General features: G+C 38.9%; 1 protein-coding gene across 1 annotated transcript; it reads left to right on the forward strand.

The window, feature by feature from the left end:
* Window positions 1-3,966: 3,966 nt before the first annotated feature.
* olig1 (oligodendrocyte transcription factor 1) lies at window positions 3,967-6,018 on the forward strand. Its single transcript, XM_039655907.2, has 2 exons — window positions 3,967-4,305; window positions 4,721-6,018. Exon 2 carries the CDS (start codon window positions 4,722-4,724, stop codon window positions 5,427-5,429), a length of 708 nt encoding a protein of 235 aa, XP_039511841.1. The 5' UTR covers window positions 3,967-4,305; window position 4,721; the 3' UTR covers window positions 5,430-6,018.
* The last annotated feature ends 15,725 nt before the right edge of the window (window positions 6,019-21,743 follow it).

Here is a 21,743-nt window from a genome sequence, read left to right on the forward strand (position 1 = left end):
CTGAGGTCAACTTATGATGTTCGCTTGGTTTTATAATAAGAGCATGAGTACTCAAGTGTAGCAGAGCAGCTTCGGAAAGATTAAATATTGGGGAGACAATAAGGCCATATGTGAGTATTGGGAGGGACCCTTCAAAGTCTATGGTGGTTATAGCCCTGGCACTGTGTTCATTTGAATTTAATTTAAATAAACACTCACAAACTGTACAACAATAACACATAGAAACTAAACGGTGGATTGGAGATCCAGCAGTGTTCGTAGAAAACTCAAAACGGACATTGGGTGGGAATTGATCTAGAAATTGTTACAACTGAATTTACATGTCAATATCGATAAAGAAGTGAATTATGAGGCGAACTGACAAAACTCAACGGTCTTTGCATTTATTCCTGCAAAGATATCAACAAAAAGGTGAGAAAAAAACCCTTTAAAAACCATGAAATGGAAATCTGCCTCACAAAAGGTTTACTTTTTGTTGTTGTTGCATGAATCCTTTTGGCATGGCGTTCTGCAATGCATATGTTCAATGTGACGTGTCAAAGTGAGTGCTCTTATTAGTGAAATTTGACACACATGGCAGCTGGCACTGAGTAGCCCCTGACAGCTATAATCAGTGTGTCCTCAGCAGGGCCGCTTCAGAGCGTGTGTTTAAAGAACGATTCCCAACACTGGACGTCACTGACTGTGTATGATTTTGAAACAGTGTCAACTGTTCTTCGGGCAACTTGACAAAAGGCCCATGGGGTGACTCTTCTCCTGACTTCATCCATCTGAGAAGCCAACCGTTCTGTCCAGGCCAACCTTTCCCAGAGCATGCTGGGAGTCACAATACCCAGCCTTCAGCTCATTGGTTCCGCCCTATTAACAGCTTGTAATCTTCTCATATCCATGGCCGCCGGCCCACAGCAACACGTCAAGCAGGGTTCGCAGTGCTCTGATGCTCTAGACAGCTCACCTCCCCCCGTCAACTGTTTTAGAGCATCTCCACCAGATACACACTCATTTTTAGAAGCAACTTTGTGGAGAACGTGAAACGTCTGATGGAGGTGTAGGCCCTCCAGCTTCGCCCTCCACACCTGCTCCCCTCCAGGGGAGAGAAAGAGAGAATAAAGTTGTGACATCTGTTAATTTCTCATTAGAACTTTTCTTTATGCAAGTTTGTTGGTGTGCGAGACAGCTCCGCAGTACGTGCAGTACGGACACAAGCTGGCGAAGGGCTGGCCAGCCGGCGGTTGAAATATCACGCTCGGCATTTAGCAGACGTTTCTCGGAGTCCATGGTCTGGTAATGAATATGGAAGCAGACCTTCTCCATTTCAATGTTGCGGATTTTATGCATCAGCTTGTGTTGTGACCTTCCACATCATGAAAAACAGTTAGCAGTGCAAGCTGTCAAAGTTAGCAGGTAGTCCAACTTCTTTATGCCCAATGTTTCCTTGTTGTTTGTGTTTTTGTTTCTGGGCAATTAAAGGTATTGTGATGTTTCTGCTGGTGCACAGATTTATTTTTTGGTCTTCTTCTGTCTTGCCTTTGTGCTGCACGATCCTTCACCTAAACACAAGAAATAAGGAAATGGGAAATTTGTTACAAAATGAAATACTTTATATGACTGGCTCACAAAACTTACACTCTAAAAAATGCTGGGTTGTTTTAACCCAACTTTGGGTCAAATAAGGACTAACCCAGCCGTTGGGTTAAATTTTTACATTACATTTTTAACCCAACATTTCGGGTTTGTCCATATTTGACCCAAAATTGGGTTAAAACAACCCAGCATTTTTTAGAGTGTAATATCTGTCATTTACTCACCAATATACTCATCTGTTCTGTAGGGCAAAATGTTCAGAAATGTCCTGCAATCACTTTTCCATACATACACAAAGTGAATGGAGCACACTCTAAAAAATGCTGGGTTGTTTTAACCCAATTTTGGGTCAAATATGGACAAACCTGAAATGTTGGGTTAAAAATGTAATGTAAAAATTTAACCCAACGGCTGGGTTAGTCCATATTTGACCCAAAGTTGGGTTAAAAAAACCCAGCATTTTTTAGAGTGCAGTAACTCATATGACTTGGCAAACTTCAGAGGGTATCTGTATGTTTAAGGGAAATAAATGTAAAAACGTATAAGACTTTTTAATGTAAATAATAAAATAATTCAAAATTTTTAAATATTTGTAACGATCCATAGATAGTAAAGGTTTCAACACTACATATATTGTTTATATAAATTAGTAATAAAGGTATAGAGTACATACCTGTTCAACTGCTCATTAATGCAAATATCTTTTCAGCCAATCAAATGGAAGCAACTCAGTGCATTTAGGCTTGTAGATATGGTCAAGAAGACGATCTGCAGAAATGTGATTCTAGTGACTTTAAATGTTTGTTGGCTAGTCGAAGTATTTTGGAAAATGTTAATCTACTGGGATTTCCAGGCACAACTAGTATAGGGTTTATAGGGTTTAGAGAATGGTCCAAAAAAGAGAAAATGTCCAGTGAGCGGCAGTTCTGATATAAAGCTGATATAAAGGCAACGGCATTTTAAATAAAAACTCATTGCAACTGTGCAAAAGAGTATCTCTGAACACACAACACGTCAACCTTGAAGCAGGTAGGATACAGCAGCAGAAGAACACACCGGGTGTCACTCCTGTCAATTAGTATGGGCTCACTAAATTGGTCCAACAAGATATTACCAAAGTGTACCTAATAAAGTGGCCGGTGAATGTGTGTGTGTATTATTTTTATGTATGCAGCTCCAGAGACCCAGCCTGAGCTTTTTATTACAAGCATAATGAAGCTATCGTATGTACGTGTGTGTGTGTGTCTCAGAGATGGGAACCCCAGCGGTGCCAAGTGGACACCACCTAAGCCAGGCGTTTTACTGGTAACTACAGGAAACAGGCTTGGTGTGAATGAGCTGATTGAACCCCCAGGTGCAGCTCCAGAGACCCAGCCCAAGCTCGCCGGCTTGGCCCAGACGGAAAACATTCTGGGCCCCACAAAGACAGCCCTCATCTCCCCCGCTGCCCGTCTCCACCGGTCCCTGACCTGCTCCAGCCTCGCTCTGAAATCCACGGAGGCAATGGGCGCTGGGGGCAGGGGATACGGATGTGAGCCCCCCGGCACCGCGCCACCCCATTCAACCCCCCACAAGCTGGAAGGAAGGACGGAGTGAGCGGGAGGGGGGCGGTGTTGCGGGTGGACACCAGGTTCTTTCTTTCCCTCTCTTTTTCATCTCTTCTCTCTGTCTCTGTGTCAGAGCAGGTGTCCCTTTCGGCCCTCTCTTCTCACCCTCCCTCCTTTCGGTTGCCGTTTCTTTTCACACACACGTTCACAGACATACAGCTGACGAACATCCCAGCTCTAATCCATCACAGGCTGTCTTTTATAGGTCAGCTAGAAGCACACACAATTCCACACACACCGACACACTGGCAGGTTGTGTTCTGTTGCCCTGCAGGTGCCTGGCGTTGCGATTGCTCTTTTAAATTCTCTTTCCTGTCTGAGCCTATGAGTATGTGCGCATGGATGCCATGATACCATTCACCAGGACCGGGTGCCGCAACCTTCTTACCCTCCTCTCACCCCTGCGAGACAAACAGGAGATTCTATGTTCTCACCTCCCGCTCTCAACGTGAACAACATGCTTTCTGTTTACGTCTCTTCCTTCCTCTCACAGTTAGAGGGAGGCTAATTGAAAGTGTGTCAATAGTTTGGTAAAAGAGACAATTGCACCGCTTATATGTTTTACAATCAGTCTTGCCCTGGGTATGTCCGGTGTGCCACCTGTGACGAGAATCATTAGGCCTTCTGTCTGTTGGCTCACTTGTTCATCTGCTTCCCCATTCAGTTGCTGAAAATCAATGTCACAATGCGTCCTATGCATGCAAGAAAATCTCACAGTATTGCATTGAGATGAAGACATCATCATATCCCATTCAACAAACATGAGGCATGTGCTTACGATCAGGGTTTTCAACCATTGGAAATGATGATCAAATCATTAGCATGGAGGGCAGATGAGGGGGCGTCAAGAGAGAGAGAGAGAGAGAGTGACAGAGTAACTCATTAGCTCATTATAGCAGTACTTCTCTCATATTCTTCCAATAGTTAGGAGCGTGTTAGTTAGCCGCGGTTTAAAGATCTCTATAAAGGACAACTACAGTCTAGTTTATCTAATTGAGCCTTTAACTATTATTGTTTTTAAGGAAGATTAACTTATGACTAGAATATGGACTTGAAGAAGTGAACTGCGGAATCCCAGAAGAAGATCTGGAGTGTGTGGATCAAAAGCTTGAAGGTAAAGTCTTTGCCTACTAGAAAGACTGAGCAATATGACAACTGAACTTTAAAGAGATTATTCACCCAAAGATAAAAATGTCATCATTTACTCACCTCTAAGCCATTCCAAATCTGTATGACTTTCTTTCCTCTGTTGAACACAAAATAATATATTTTGAAAAATGTCCCAGTGTTTGAGTTTTTGAGTGTGCCTGATTGATTTTATTATTTGGAAAAAAAAATAGTTCTTCACATGCTTCACAAAATAAATAGTCCCACACGGTTGGAACGACATGAGGTTGAATAATGATGGAATTTATATTTTTGTTTTGAATGAACAGAAACTTTAATCCATATATCCCAAAGGTATTTTCAAATCCCTCATTTCGATTCAATTACTTATCTTACTCATGTTTTCTCAATATCTTCTTCAGAATGCAGACTGTGCCTGGTTTAAGGTGCAGAGAGCAGGGCGAAGACTCTTTACAGCAACTCATGCCAAGAATGGTACGAGTAACCGGAGCAGGAGGACCGACCTCCAATGCTGTGGGTCTCCATGGACATCTCAGATCTTCGAAACCCCCTCGTGAGCTTAGTGTGGAGGAGCAACAGGAGCTGCGGAGAAAGATCAACAGCCGTGAGAGGAAGAGAATGCAGGACCTCAACGTGGCTATGGATGCTTTAAGGGAAGTAATGGTGCCTTACTCTTCTTCTCCCACCGGTGTAGGGGGAGCACTGCAGCACCCTTACCTTCCGACCGGAGCCCCTCCGACTGGAAGGCGCCTGTCCAAAATCTCCACGCTGGTGCTGGCCCGTAACTACATCCTACTCCTTGGCTCTTCCTTGCAGGAGATGCGGCGTCTGCTGGGCGAGGTCAGCATTGGCATGGGCGTCAGTGGAACTGTACCACGTCTACTGCTAACAGGAGGGTGGCCATTTCTCACCGGGCCGGGACAGCTTCTGCTTTCCTCCCCTGAGCAGCAACTGGTTGTGGCAAAGTGCCCTCTCCTGCCTCAGGGAGCCCAGGAGGAGCCCTTGGCTTGGGGGTCAAGCAGCATGACGGAGAGCCTGGTGTGCCAGTGTGGGGTGTGCAGGACCCCACGTGTGGTGCATGTTAATCCCGCCACACGTTTCCCAAAGTGATTCCAACATGCCTAGGAGAAAGACTAAAAAAGAACGATATACAACGACATGCAGTTTTTTAATGTCTGAGGAGGTTGAGGTGTCTGGTTATTTAATTGTATCGTAACACTCTACAATAAGGTCCAATTTGTTAACCTTAGGGATAGTTTATCTTACATTTACATTTAGCTGACGCTTTTATCCAAAGCGACTTACAATTGCTATATATGTCAGAGGTCGCACACCTCTGAGGCAACTAAGTGTCTTGCTGAGGGACACATTGGTGTCTCACAGTGGATTCAAACCCGGGTCTCTCACACCCAAGCCATGTGTCTCATCCACTGCACCATCACCACCAACCCACCGTTTACTGTTTTCCACAGAAGAAAAAGGTTCTTAAACAATCTTTGAGCAATTCTTTTAAAGCAATGTTAATTTCTACATATACTAATACATGTTGAACATTTCAAGTGTTTTAAACTTGAATGTGCAAAAATGCATTAGCTAATGTAAACAAATTGAAACTTTTGGTAAAGTGTTATCAGTTTATCTTTCTGCAAAATCTTCTAGCCTTAATGTCTCGTGTTTGCTTAGAATTAAACTAGTATACTGAAACAGTGTGTGTGTGTGCCTGTTGTTTAAAACTAGTGCAAAAGTTAATCTTTAAACACATATCCTGTTTTTCCCTCTTGTTCTCTATCAGAGTAAGCTTGCGCATGCTTGTGTGCTCGGCTGCATCCAAACGGATTGAAATAATTAATTGTGCACCCCTTTTGCAGCACAAGGACGGAGCCTTTCTTTCACCCCAGCCTTGCCTGAACCCACCCCATTCAACTCCCCAAACAAACCCCATAATAATTAGCCCACACTCTTTCTCCAACCTCACCGCCTATAATCCACTCCCTCGTTCGCTGCTTGTCGAGGTAAATGCGTTTACACGGGCCAGTGTGGCGCCATTCATTACTCTCCGTGAACAACACATTCAAACGGCCAGAAAATGTGTTTCTACCAAAGGAGTTCACTTACCTAAATTACAAACAACACCCTCTCCTGCACCCAAACTCTGACATCCACCCCTCCGAAGGCCGGGCAGTTGAAAAAAAAGAAGAAGCAATTCTTTCAATGTCGGGGCACGGTGAAAGCCATGAAAGAGAGGGAAAAGCAATTCCATCTTGTGGATAGGGGTGCATGAATGAGAATGCAGATTATAATCATAAGAATACTGATAAAATACAAGGAATAATCGGCCCTGCGGCAAAAAGGGGATTAGTCCGGCCAGGCGCGTGAAAGAGGGCGAGAGGCTGAATGGAAAGAGTCTGTTGCCCATCGCCCAGGACAAAAGGAGAGGTATATGCCATTAAGTGAGATTAGGGTTAATAGGCCTTGATTTTCTTACAAGGAGGTAAAAAAAGAAAAAGAAGTACAGAGGGGGGAGAGGTGGGACAGAGAAGTGGGAAAGATCAAAGTAAGACCCTCCGACTTAAAACCCTTCTCTTTGCGAGGACGCACACACTCACTTTAACTTGCCACCTCTTACATTTACATATAGCTGCCTTATGTCCGCTGACAACTTGAAGAGATTACCTCACTAATTTCACCTCACTTCAGTGCTTTTCTTAAAGCCATCTTCCCCTGTCGTACTCTCCTGAGGTGATAACTTTCTCTCTGATGATGGTAGGCGTATTGTGAGAAGAATGTAGGGGTCTGCTCTCTCTTTGTGTTCGTTCTTCAGCTCATCAGTGCAGCTAAATCCAGCCAAAACAAAGTGAGACAAAAGAAGAGAAAGTAGAACGGGGTGTCCTATTGTTTACCACTAAATGCCAATGTGTCCTGGTTATACTTCACTGACTATGGCCCTAACAACCACTGGGTGTTGAAAAGAGAATATCTGACATCTGTACTGTGAATTCACAAAATTTCAAAAATTTCATTTTTGTAAAACCAGTTAATTAAGCGTTTTAGGAACGTATACAGCCCATTCTCACTCCCAAGGCGTCACCTAACTGACGCCTTGGGAAGCATTTGGACATGCTTCAATATCTGACGCTTTAGGCGCCCTTTAGCGTCAGTTAGATGACGCCCTAGGATCGCGTGTACCCTACCCCCACCCCACACCTAAACCTAACTGCGTCCTCTAACTGACGCTTTCCTTTAGCGTCAGTTAGATGACGCCATAGGATCGCGTCATGTAAGTGACGCTAAAGGGCGCCTAAAACGTCAAATATTGAAGCATGGTCAAAGGTGACGCCTTGGGGTGAGAATGCGTTGACGTATATACAAATTTTAAATCTTAGAACAAATAGGCAAAAATGTCGAACATGTTCAAATCTAAATGTATGCTGAAAAAAGTTAACTTTTAAAAAAAACTTTTGCTGATAATTTACTCATCCCCATGTCATCCAAGATGTCCATGTCTTTCTTTCTTCAGTCAAAAAGAAATTAAGGTTTTTGATAAAAAACATTCCAGGATTTTTCTCCATATGATGGACTTTACTGGTAACCAAACGGTTCAAGGTCCAAAAGACATTTTCAGTGCAAACTGCAAACTGTTCAAAGGGCTTTAAACGACTCCAGACGATGAATAAGGGTCTTATCAAGCGAAACGATCGCTCATTAAAAAAAAAAGTTTAAGTTTTAGTTGACTCTCCTGTTCGAACTCTTTTATCAAAATGAATGAATCTTTTTTCGTGTCATTTGGTTCATTCAACAAACGAAATTAATGTATTGACTCGGAAAAAGATTCGCTCATTTTTATGAACGAGTTCAAATAGGAGAGTCATGAACGCGCATCACAGAACAGAGTAAGGCGACCATTTGAGCTTATAAAACTTAAACTTTGTTATTTTTTTAAAAAAATGATGAATTGTTTCGCTTGATAAGACCCTTATTCATAGTCTGGAATCGTCCACTGAAACTGTCTTTTGGACCTTGAACCGTTTGCTTACCAGTAAATTCCATTATATGGAGAAAAATTCTGGAATATTTTCATCAAAAACCTTAATTTCTTTTTGACTGAAGAAAGAAAGACATGGACATCTTGGATGACATGGGGGAGAGTAGATTATCAGCATTTTTTTTTTTAAAGTGAACTACTCCTTTAAATCATCAGGTTTGTTTCTAATGTTTTAGTGCCCAAAAATGTTTCCTAAAAAAAAAAAAAAAAAAAAAAAAATTCTAACAAAACTTCTTTTTTGGGACGTCCTCAAATGACATGGTTTTAAAAATGCTAAAACAATTAATGCTAAAAACTCTCTATTTTTATATTTTAAATGATATTGTATATTAAATGTATTAGCTTTATTGAATAACAATAGAAATCTAGCAAGGTAAACATGCAAATGTTTTAGTAACCGAGACAGGCCAAGTTTAAGACTGATCGAGGGCCATCCATCCTTAGCTATGGGTGAAAAGATGAGTGTGAGAAGATCTCCACTCCTCCTTTCAGAGCCTCTGCACATGTCTCAGGATTTATTTCTCTTCTCTTCGGCTTCTTTATTCCAGCAACCCGGCCAAAAAAACACCAATCTCTTTGTGACTTATGAAGGGTTAGAGAGTCATCAATATCACACACACACACACACACACACACACACACACACACACACACACACACACACACACACACACACACACACACACAAAGAAACATATGCATTTTTTAACATTACATTTCTTAATCGTGTTTTTATGTTCATATTCACTATGCATTATAAGCACCACTCTTCCTATTTCTAAACTTTAATGTGCAATTTCTGTCAAGAACATTAACGATGCCTTAAATGTTGCAGCTGACTTATTGAAAAGAAACTTGGGGAGGGTTCATGTACCTTGGGTCAGTAAGCAACCACCCATAACCCTAGCAAGTATTACCCACATAGAAACACCCTATGTAACAATACTATAGGACCTTGAACACTCTAGCATCTCAACACCCTAGTAACCATATAGAACATCTTAGTAATTTAGTTATTATTTAAAATTAAATAATTTATTTAAAATAAAAAAAATGCAAAAGTAATATAAATAAAATTGTTTCACTTTAAATGATATTCAATTAAGATCATATTCACAAAATCAAGGTTTTATCTCCTCTGCTTTCTCTCCCTCTCTCTCTCTCTCTTCTCAACGTGGGGAGTCTTGGAGATAGGAAATGCTGAGCCATAAATTGGAACATGTGAATGAAAGAGAGAGTGGGAGGGACGGGTGTAACAGGGGACCCCCTCTCCTCTTCCCACCCCTCTTATTTATCTCCTCAAGCATTAAACCTCCTGTATTCCCTCATCCCCCCACCCAAAAATTCCTGCCTACTGTTCTCCAGGCCAGATCAGCCCAGTACACACACTTTACTGGGCCCAGTAATGACCTGTGCCATTAACCTGCCGATCCTCTCACACCCTCTCTCTGTCACACACACACAAACACAGATTTATTGGCTTCCATAACAGAGTCTCATTACCCTTATGCCCCTGAAGACTGTGAGTGCTTCAGGGTGGTGTGGCATGGGAACAAACCAGACCCTAACAGTCAAACACACTCACATTAGAAAAGAGAGTTCAAGGTCTTGCCAAAGATATCTGAAGACATGTTATTTTCATTTAGTTAAGGCCTATTGATTCTGGTTTCTCCTGTATTCAACAAAATTAAATAAAGTTGCCACAAGAAAGGTATATTTGGACTTTAATTTTCAAACCAACATTTCATAGCATTACCTAACAAAATATAAAACCAAGTGGCATTTTCTGAGAACTGACTATAACAAATAAATGACTAACCAACTAATCTCAAGTTCATTTTACTGGTAAATTAGTTTTTTGTCCTTTTGTTTTCACTAGCATTTCACAAACAGAAAGTGTCTAAATACTTGCTGTCTTAATTTTGAAACATCTTTTCAATATTTTAAAATAATATACTATGATATAATATCCCACTTGATATTTAATGTAATGCAATGACTGTCACATGTGATATGTGTGAGAGTGTGTGAGATGCTCTTTGTCACATGTTAATGTGATACAATTTTAATTTAATAAAATATTTTCTATACTGCCATATATATGCCACAAAACATACAGAAATAAAAAAAATAAAAAACCCTGAATGACCTAATATGTCATGGAAAAAGCATTTATAAACTCCTTAGGGTTAAGAATCACGGTGCGTTTTTGCCTTCGGAGCAAGAATGTATCATGTTTCAGTTCTCAGAAGAGTCTGTGAAGTGCAATATAAATACACACTCACTCGCACTCTTGGGACAGAGAGAGTTCTCTCCAGACTGAAGAGAAGAGCAAACATACACATACTCACAATCATTCTCTCTCACACATAGACACGCTGTTTGGGCCGGGCGTCCCTGTCGGCGTGGCAATGACCCAGTGGCTCTTAGTTTGACCTGTGCCCCATCACTGCCCTGGGGCCCAGAATGCCAGTTAACACATCACAGAGCTTTCCCTTTTCACACCCTCCCTTTATTCTTCTCTTCTTTCTCTCCGACGTGTTCTGCCCTTCTTGCCCCACAGAGGCGGCCGCGCAGCTGACAGGGAACAGGCTTTTCTCTTTCTCTCGTTTTCCCTCTCTCCTCTGTTCCTTCTCTTTCTTTTTCCTCCTCTTTTCTGCTTAATTGAGTTGTTTGGCAGACGGGCTTGTCAACCCGCCGCCACAGCGTGGGGAGTCTGTATGTGTGTATAGACACACACAGAGTGTGTGAGATGCTCTTTGTGCTCCACTAGATGGGTTAGTTTTTCACTGTTAGTGCTGCTTGACTAGATATTCCACAGAGCGATAGAGACGGAGAGCGGTAAGGAAAATAATATAATGCTTTTTAGGAGTGAATACCCAATAAACATAGCAAATCAAATTCCATCAGCAACATTTTATTTTATGAGGAAAAAATGCAGTAACTCTGGTATGTTGCCCATAACTACCATTACCATGTAATTTCTGGTTAAGTTGTGCTATTGATATAAAAATGTAAAGTGTGGTGAAATATTACCAAAACAATGTTTTTCAATTCTCTGACAGGCCATGGAAATCAAACTAAACTAAACTAAACTAAACTAAACTAAACTAAACTAAACTAAACTAAACTAAACTAAACTAAACTAAACTAAACTAAACCAAACTGCAGACATTTGATGATTTAACACTATAATTGCCATTTTGACCTTTTTTGAATTTTATTGATGCATTTATTTAATTAGGATATCTTTTACAAACAAAACCACACCAAAACAAGTTTAATTATACATTTATAAAAAAAATAATATCATTAGCCTACCGTAATTATCTAACACAGTCTCATCCCAAATCGTCATATAACTGACGTTTTGGGACGTATTTTGACCATACGTCAATATCCGCCTTTTTAGGGCCCCCTTAAACGTCGGTAGATGGCGATCCCGGGCCGTCATACAACTGACGCTTTACCTTTAACGTCAGTTAGGTGACGGGTTAGGTTTAGGGTTAAGTTTAGGTATGGGGTAGAGTTAGGATCCCATAACCTCATCTACCGACGTTTAAGGGGGCCCTAAAAAGGCGAATATTGACGTATGGTCAAAAGACGTCCCAAAACGTCAGTTATATGACGATTTGGGATGAGACCGGGTTGAATTATCTCATATTCACAACATGCTATATTGCCATATCCATTCAACGTAACTCAGAGCAAGATAATAACAACTAAAAGTGTTGTATTTAGATATTCTGTCTGTCAATATGACAGTCTATGGCCAAAATAGGTAAATATGTTCAATTTTTTTTTTTTTTTGTATTTTTTTACCTTATGTGTAATTTAAATGAAAAAACATTTAAAATGAAAATACAAACACTTTTAGGAAAAGTCAGGTACCAGCAAGATTTTTTTTTTTTCATTAAAGATATAGAGTTTGCAATCTAGCAGTCAGTATTTGCTTGTGGCAGTTCTACTAGTTATGGAGTTCTGGCTCTTCTAGTGTTAAAATAGCAAAAATGTGCTGATTATATAAATGAATGGAAAGGTTATGTAGTGTGTACATAAAATGTATTGTTTCTTTTCTTTAAAATGGGCTGCAAAAAAGAGCCCTTAGCTTTTAACAGCTAAAGCAAACACTATAAATATCTCCCTCATTTGAGTCGAAGTTCTCTCAAGATGATTCTAAGTGCAGTTATACTTCACCACAAGAGGCTCGCAGGCATATCTGTTCAGACAAAAGACCAAATAAAAGTGCTCAGTAAACACTGTGTGTGTGTGTATGTGTGTGTGTGTGTAGCCTAATCACATACGTACGTGACGCCTCCTAAAACATTATATGTAATATACATTCATTCAGTTTAATTTCACAACAAATCACTGAATATTTTTGGTTTTAAATTGGGTTGGTCATCTCATATGCAATTACACAATTGATCATTTAGTTTACAATGTTAACATGTATTATGCAGTAACAATGAAAATTAACCAAGATTTCAATAACCTCTGAAAAATATAATGTTCATTTAAAAATATACTATTGTTCATTGTACTGTAGCCATTGCCAGTTTGTAATTAATTAACTTTATCATTTAACATCAGCTATTAATTTTAAAAATGTATTAGCATTAGCAAAAATTAACATTAGGATTACGTAATAAATGTTAGCTTATGTTACCTTTCTGCTAACTAACTGATGTTAAAATGTAAAACCTCACTGTAAAGTGTAACCTTAAAGTGTTTAATCTAATTGTTAAGTAATGTATAGAAACTATGAGGAAATTATTAAAAGAAAATCATACATGTATTAACAATGCAAAGTATTGACATAATTAAGTCACCCTTGAATGCCATTGAATATCAAGCCAACTCACATCTGCAAACAAATGATGCAAGACCTTCTCTCTGAATCCTTTGCTGTTTTTGCAATTACTTTTAACCAACATGTGTCAAGGGAATTATAGTGGATGTCAGCCCATTCTCACCCCCAAGGCGTCACTTAACTGACGCCTTGGGAAGCATTTGGACATGCTTCAATATCTGACGCTTTAGGCGCCCTTTAGCGTCAGTTAGATGACGCCCTAGGATCGCGTGTACCCTACCCCCACCCCACCCCACACCTAAACCTAACCGCGTCCTCTAACTGACGCTTTCCTTTAGCGTCAGTTAGATGACGCCGTGGGATCGCGTCATGTAAGTGACGCTAAAGGGTGCCTAAAACGTCAAATATTGAAGCATGGTCAAAGGTGACGCCTTGGGATGAGAATGCGTTGTGGATGTTCACACAGGTGTCTTCGAGTAACTCACTGTTCAGTATACAAACACTTGACAACCAGAAAGGGTCAGTATCTTTTGTTTCAAAACTGAATCGAATGTATTGTGAAATGTTAAACTTGAAATTAGTGCTTTCAGCATGGTCCATATTTGTCATTCTATAGCCTACTATAGTCTGTGTGTCATTACAAGTAACTGATCCACAATGACGTGCTTTTGAAAGTGCATTTCTCATTGTATTCGGCATGACCCACAGTAGAAACCCAGCCCCACAGTAGTCCTTCATATGTGTGTGTGTGTGTGCAAAGCATGTGCTTTTCGCACAGTGTGAGTGATGCTGTCATGCCCTCTTCCTTCTCCCCTGTGCACTCTGCCACTGATCAGAGACAGGGAAGGGCAAACGCTGTGTGTGTATGTGTGTGTGTGTGTAAGAGAGACATGAGGGTTTGTGTCATTTATAGACAAGGTCTGGACATGAGCCACCTTATCTCAGAATTTCCCCACCCTACCACCCCAACCAAACATGCACACCACTCCTCATTTGGGAAACACTGACATCCATGCCAAGCGTCAGCACGTACACACACGCACGCACACACACACACACACACACACACCCTCTGGAACTGTACTGACAGCAGAACTCAGCCAGACGGTGGACAGACGTTGTGCTGACCAGCACAAACCTAAAGACACATCGGCACAAGGGCAGCGGAGGGAAGGAAAGAAAGATGAGGAGAAAGAGGGAGAGAGGGAGGAGAGGGGTCAGATTCTCTCCTCTCCAGCTTGCTGGAATGCCAAAACCAGCAGGCAGGATCAAAGCGCACCGCTCTGCAGAATTCATAAATGGACTCAAATCTGCAGGTGTATAAAATGACTTGCTACTTAACAAATGTTTGTGGTTTACCAACATTTCTAATACATGGGAATAACATTAATCAAAGTTCATATGCCATGTTTTGAACAAAAAGAAAAAAAAAATATTGATTTAAAAACTTTTTAAGCTGAAATAAAATCATAAAAGTAAAAAACATATAGGCCTATATTGCATTTTGCATATATTTTACATTTTTAGTAGCTATTAATTTGTATATATATATATATATATATATATATATATATATATATATATATACAGCAACCTGTCACCCAGATGACATTGCAATAATAGCAAACAACAATGACCCAACAAAAAACAAAACAAACAAATCAAGCCCTGATCCTATAATTGTATTTTTTTTTATTGAGAACCCGATTAAAATGAACAAATTTTTTTTTTTCCGCGTTCAACGAATGAAATGAACAAATTGACTCGGAAAAAGATTTGTTCATTTTGATAAATGAGTTTGAAGAGGAGAGTCACGAACGCTCATCACAGAACAGAGCAAGGCAATCATTTGAGCTTATAGAACTTAAACTTTGTTATTTATTTATTAAATGAGCGATCGTTTTGCTTGATAAGACCCTTATTCGTCGTCTGGAATCGTTTAAAGCCCTTTGAACAGTTTGCAGTTTGCACTGAAACTGTCTTTTGGACCTTGAACCGTTTGGTTACCAGTAAAGTCCATTTATGGAGAAAAATCCTGGAATGTTTTCATCAAAAAACTTAATTTCTTTTCGACTGAAGAAAGAATGACATGGACATCTTGGATGACATGGGGGTGAGTAAATTATCAGCAAAAGTTTTTTTTAAAGTGAACTACTTTAAGGAAAGTACTCTAAGGAATGTAGGAATTTATTTGTGTTTAAAGTATGTGTACTTACTAAAAATGTATGCAATATCCCAATGAATATATAAAAATATGAGGACCCAGCTATTGATGATGAAGTCAACTTTAGTTTGTCTCAGCTCAATAAGAGTTCAATTCCAGATGATTTTATTATTTTGTACATATCGTGTGCTGATTATAAAGTCGTTTCATTCAGCCTGTGTACAAATGTCCTTATGCTTACGGAGGGCAGTGAGAAAAGTGGGTGGTGTAAAAAAAGCCCTCTGTTGGAAGGGCACGGTCACATACACACACACACATACACACAGGTCACTACTGGTCTCGACTGGTCAGGTCCGCAGGTGCTGCTTGGCTTGACTAGAGCCTTGTTTGCATATATTTGCATACTGTCAGACAGCGTCAGAGAGTTGGAGTTAACCCAAAACCAGAGAGAGAGAGAGAGACAGAGAGAGAGAGACACACACAGAGAGATGCTGCCAGTTTGAGCTCTAAATGCAGAAAAGAGACAGGGTGATAAAGAGAAAAAGAGTAAACATATGATGTTTTAACTATTTAAATGAATTTTTGTTATTTATATATATTTCAAGTTATTTACAGTATATCAGTATCCAGGATTACAGTATCCAATTGCAAATCGTCTATTCGTTTTGTACAAAAAAAGAGAAAAAGTGAACAATTAATGCAAATAAACAGTAACATAAAAAAAATTTTTTTTTAGTAAAATTACTTTTCCTGTCCTTAGTGATGGAAAAGTATACATTTTTGGGACATACTTACACACACATTATAAAAGTGTTCCTTAAAAACCATGGACCACCATGAATGAATTTAATGAACATTAACTTTACAAACTCTTTTGTGGGCAATATTAGAGCAGCATCCACACTTTGAAAATCTACTCATTTTGTCACCTTTGGTAATCGATTTTAAATGATTTGGGATCCATTAATGCTAACCATATCTATGCAAGATACTATGTGCAAGATTCCAGGAATACAACTAGAAAAGTAGTCCCACCTCAAAAGGAAACTGCCAGGAATGCTTGCCTACTGTAAATGCATGAACATTATAGGACATAAAGGAGTTAGAAAGACTTAAAACAAGATAAGTAGCCAAGCATCTATTTATTTCTCAATTCCAGGATGTACTACATTTCGCTGTCTATGCCCTCCCTTTCTCACCTTCTCTCTGAGTTTGTCCTCTCCTGCTGAGGGACATTGATGCTTGTTTACTGCCGTGGTGTGTCTCTGGACAGGGAGGCTTGTAGCACAGCATGGGTCGCACACAGGTGTGAAACACACACAAACACTAAATATTACAAAGTGAGGGAGGAAACATTTCAGCACAATGCGGGGTTTGATTTAGATGAAGATTCTTGGAAACACATTATTTCAAATGTATATATATATATATAATCAGATAAATTTAATATTTATACAAAAATGAGAAATTATAGAAAAATATAGAAATAAAAATAAATATTTCTTTATACAAAAATGAGAAATTATAGAAAAATATAGAAATAAAAATAAATATTTCTTTAAGAAATGAAAAAAAGTCCATGATCATATTTCTTTCTATTATCAATGTTGAAAACATTTGTGCTGCTTAATATGTTTTTTTTGTGTGTGTGTGTGTGTGTGTGTGTGTGTGTGTGTGTGTGTGGAAACCATTACACATTTATGATTTTTTGATAAGTAGAATAGTAAATAGAAAGTGCAAAAACATTTATTACCCTTTTTATCAATTTAATGCAGCCTTGCTGAATAAAAGGGGCCATCGGATGCAAAAATTAACTTTTATATGTTTGCATATTAATATGTCAGCAGTGTGTGGACACAACCACCACATTATGAAAAAAAATCCATTCACTCCTTTTTTTTAATCCTCAAAAAAGTCTAAACACTCAATAATCAAGCTGTTTGGTACCTGAATCATGTTAGGGGACAGGGAGCCTTTTTAAGTTCACCGACACTATTAAATTAGGCTGTGCCCAAACATAGTAAATAAGTTGAATGAATCATACCTAATGAATTAAGTTGACACAACGTAAATACAATAAATTGGAATAACATAATTGGATAATGCTGAAATAAAGCAGGTTAATCATGTGGAAATCCATGATTTTTTTTATGTTCATTCAAAGAGTTATTTTATGATGTCATATTGCTCAAGCTCTGCCCGGACTGTCCCGTATTAGCATATTCCTGTCCTCCATGACTCCTTTAAACTCTTACAACCCCTAAACAGTAGTGCATCTTAACATTGAGAATTATATTTAAGAATAGATTTTCCTGTCTTGGCAAATGTAGCAATAAAATTGTATAATGTTGAGATACCCTAAGCTTTTGAACAGTAATGTAAGATTTTAATAGCTTTATTTAACAAGGTTCTTTAAATTGATAAAATAGGGAAATATATATATATATGCGCAGTCTCATCCCAAGACGTCATATAACTGACGTCTTGGGACGTCTTTTGACCATATACGTCAACATCCGCTTTTTTAGGGTACCCTTAAACGTCGGTTAGATGACGTTATCGGATCCTAACCCTACCCCAGACCTAAACCTACCCCTAAACCTACCCCGTCACCTAATCAACGTTAAAGGTAAAGCGTCAGTTGTATTTACTATTCTAGGCTACGTATCAAAAATCCTGAATCTAGAGTGACATTTTTTCATTTCATTTCATTTTTCGCTTTTATCCAAAGCGACTTTCAGCTGAGCAATACAACAAGCGATTCATCTCAAAAAGGCAATAAACACGAGAAGTGCCAGTGATGCAAAGTTTCAGTCATCATTCAAGATAGTATAAGCTAGAACAGGGAGGGAACAAAGTAAAGCTGTGTGTCATCAAGATAATTGTAGGAGAAACCATGTGCCTGTATAATGGGTCCCAGTGATTTAGCGTATATGCAAAAAAAGAGGTGGGGTCCAAAAATTAATCCTGAGGTAGTGACCAGTGTCCAGAATGCATCAAGGTTGCCACAAAAATAATAAGCAGCACACCTGTTTTCAACATTGATTAATAAGAAATGTTTCTTGAGTCAGACTGATCTCATGAAATGGCGTATGTATGACATGCCAATTCGTATTTCCATTTTTGGCGTGCTATCAACACGCATAACACGCATAACGTTGCATTACTGTATATAAATATAGGACCTACCCCAACACTGTCCCTAAACCTCTGGTTAATACCATTTATGAGTCTTCCCATATCCTAGGAAAAAAAATATCACTCCCCAGATGTAGATCTACATTTTGCTTCGTTTCGCTCGGACATTTAACGGCATGTATATACACGCGGATTCACTCTGATATTTAACGGCGTAGACATACACGGATACACGCGGATAGCTCAAAATGCGTATAGAGAACACGCCACTTGACTTGAAAGTGGCGTGTATGTTTACGCAAAAGTCATGATGTCATGTTGCTTGAGGACCAAATTAACATATTATAATACACTCTAAAAAATGCTGGGTTGTTTTAACCCAACTTTGGGTCAAATATGGACTAACCCAGCCGTTGGGTTAAATTTTTACATTACATTTTTAACCCAGCATTTTGGGTTTGTCCATATTTGACCCAAAATTGGGTTAAAACAACCCAGCATTTTTTAGAGTGTAATATTAACATATTAACATCATGTGACTGACAGATTGGAGTAATGATGCTGAAAATTCTGCTTTACCATTACAGGAATAAATAATATTTCAAAATATTAAATTAAAAAATGTCAAATAATAAAAATATAATTTGTTTATAATATTTCACAATATCATTGTACTGTAAAAACAGTAATTTTAGTTACTGTATTGTATTGGTTAAATAAATACAGTCTTGGTGAGCATAAGAGACTTTTTCAAAAATATTTAAAAAAATCTTACAGACTCCAAACTTTTGAATGACAGTGTATCTTCTGAAAACCTAGACAAGACAAATGTAAAATTACTGTGGTCTTTTTCTCAAGAGACTTAGAATTAGACTTAGTCTCCAATCAATAAGAAATGTCATAGACATTTTCAAAATAATTTGATCTGACTTAAGGTTCTTTATCTGACTTATCTGAGAGTCAATTCAGACAGCATTGCAACTCAACAATCAAAAAAATGTTAAAATGTACAGTATGTTAAAATATTGAAGTTGCAGACACGCATGTGTTCATGTGCAAGAGTATTTGTAGATTAGATAGACATTACAAATGGGTTATGTTTACACCAACGCAGAGCCTGCTATTTTTTGACAAGTTTTCAATGACCTCTGGGCACAGAACATTTCAACATCATATTTTAAATCATTGGAATTGAGTAAAATATAATAGAAGAGTAACCATTAAAACCCATGGTACCATGATTACTATCTTCCTTAAATCAATTTCTTAATCCTTTTTCAAGATCCTTCACTTTCCATGTCACATTGTAAAATGGCCTTTTCACATTTATAAAAAAAATATAATTCCATCACAGATACAACCAAGATGTTAAAGAAATCTGAACAGTGATTTGGGTCTGCAAACCTGATTGTTTAAAACCAATATTTCTAATTCACATGGAAAGGTGAAAGAGTGAAACTTAAAAAACTTTGTAAAAAGAACTTGAGTGTTGATGGATGAAGAGATAGATGGATGGATGGATGGATGGATGGATGGAAAGTGTTACAAAATGACAATCGCTCTCTTTCTTTTGATACAAAGACGTGTCTGTTCCACAGCAGCTATGAGTAGCCTGACCATCTGTCAACAAACCCCCACAGTACAAACATTGTGACTGACTCACGCACACACACGCGTGCACGCGCCGACACACGCACACCTGACCGGCCCAAAGCATTACATCGCAGATTGTATTCCTGCCAAGAGTTTATCACAATGGAACGCATCTCTTCCCTGTGCAGTGATATCATAGAGAACCCGCTGGGCTCTTTTCTCCTTTCTAACTCTCTCTCTCTCTCTCTCTCTCTCTCTCTCTCTCTCTCTCTCTCTCTCTCTCTCTCTCTCTCTCTCTCTCTCTCTCTCTCTCTGTTTCTCCCTTTGACACAAACCCTCTTTTTCAATGTGTGCGTCTTAAACCTTCAGTGGAGAGTAGTGCATGGGATAATAGCCACAAACAGACACAGAGCACACCTTGATCCGCAGGTTGGGGAGGATTGTCCTTTTTGTGGGATGAGGGAAACAGTTTTTCATCTGTTTTTTAATTGTTTAAGGCTAAAGCTTTTATTTCACAAATTAGAAGAGTGGTGCCAGACCCTGGGGGAAGTTTTTGTGCACACTTTTTTTATTTATGGACCTAAATAGCCTACAACAAGAAAAAAAAAAGAAGTTCACGTTTTATTAAATTTTCTATATGGACAAGCTAAAATGGCAATTTGGTTGTCACGAAAAAGAAAATTAAATGATGGTGTATCAACTGATGTAGTCGGTGTGTTAAAGGGGTTAATACAATCACGAATCAATATAGAGTATTGCTATTACAAGGCTGTTAATGACTTGGATGTTTTCAGAGGTAAATGGGGCATAGAGAAATGTCTTTGTGATGTTGACTCTGATGGCTGTCTCCAAATGAATGTATAATGCTCACAGTTAGTCCGCTAAAGGAGTCCTTAACTTTTTTTTTTTTTTTTTTTTTTTTTTAATGCTCTCTTTTTAATTGGAAAAAATTACTAAAGATATTATACCTTAAATGTTTTTGTAAATAAAGTGATCTTAAAGTCAAGTCTCTCTCTCTCTCTCTCTCTCTCTCTCTCTCTCTCTCTCTCTCTCTCTCTCTCTCTCTCTCTCTCTCTCTCTCTCTCTCTCTCTCTCTCTCTCTCTCTCTCTCTCTCTCTGTTTCTCCCTTTGACACAAACCCTCTTTTTCAATGTGTGCGTCTTAAGCCGGCACAATAAGATCTGGTCCCCATACAGCAGGCGTGACAGTAGAGTATTGAAACGCTATTGGAGAAGAGAGACGCCACTGTGTGACAGAGGACAGAGAAGAGACAGCATGAGTGAGAAGAGAGAGCGTGTTTGTCAGTCCTTAGAGCTTATGGAGCCATCTTTCACTAAGATGCTCATTATTGCTGTGTTTGTGTGTGTGTGCGCGTCTTTTCCAGCAGGTTCTCTCTCTCACACAGCTGTGAACAGGGTGTAAAGGGATAGAAACCCCCAGACTGCACCAACCATCACCTAGGCAACAAGATACCACCTGCATCTTTCTTGCTTTCACACTTTATCTAAAGTTCCTGTTTAGGAGAAATCAGTTTTATTAAAAGTAGAATTTTGTAGCTTTAAGTCCATTTGTCAAGTCAAGTTACCATTATTTCTATAGCACTTTATATAATACAGATTGTTAACAGGAAAAGAATGATTTATGGTGCAAAAATAATTAAATTCTGCTGTAAAG

This window comes from Pimephales promelas, chromosome 7 (assembly GCF_988280905.1).
Source record: "Pimephales promelas chromosome 7, fPimPro1.hap1.1, whole genome shotgun sequence".
Lineage (NCBI taxonomy): Eukaryota > Metazoa > Chordata > Actinopteri > Cypriniformes > Leuciscidae > Pimephales > Pimephales promelas.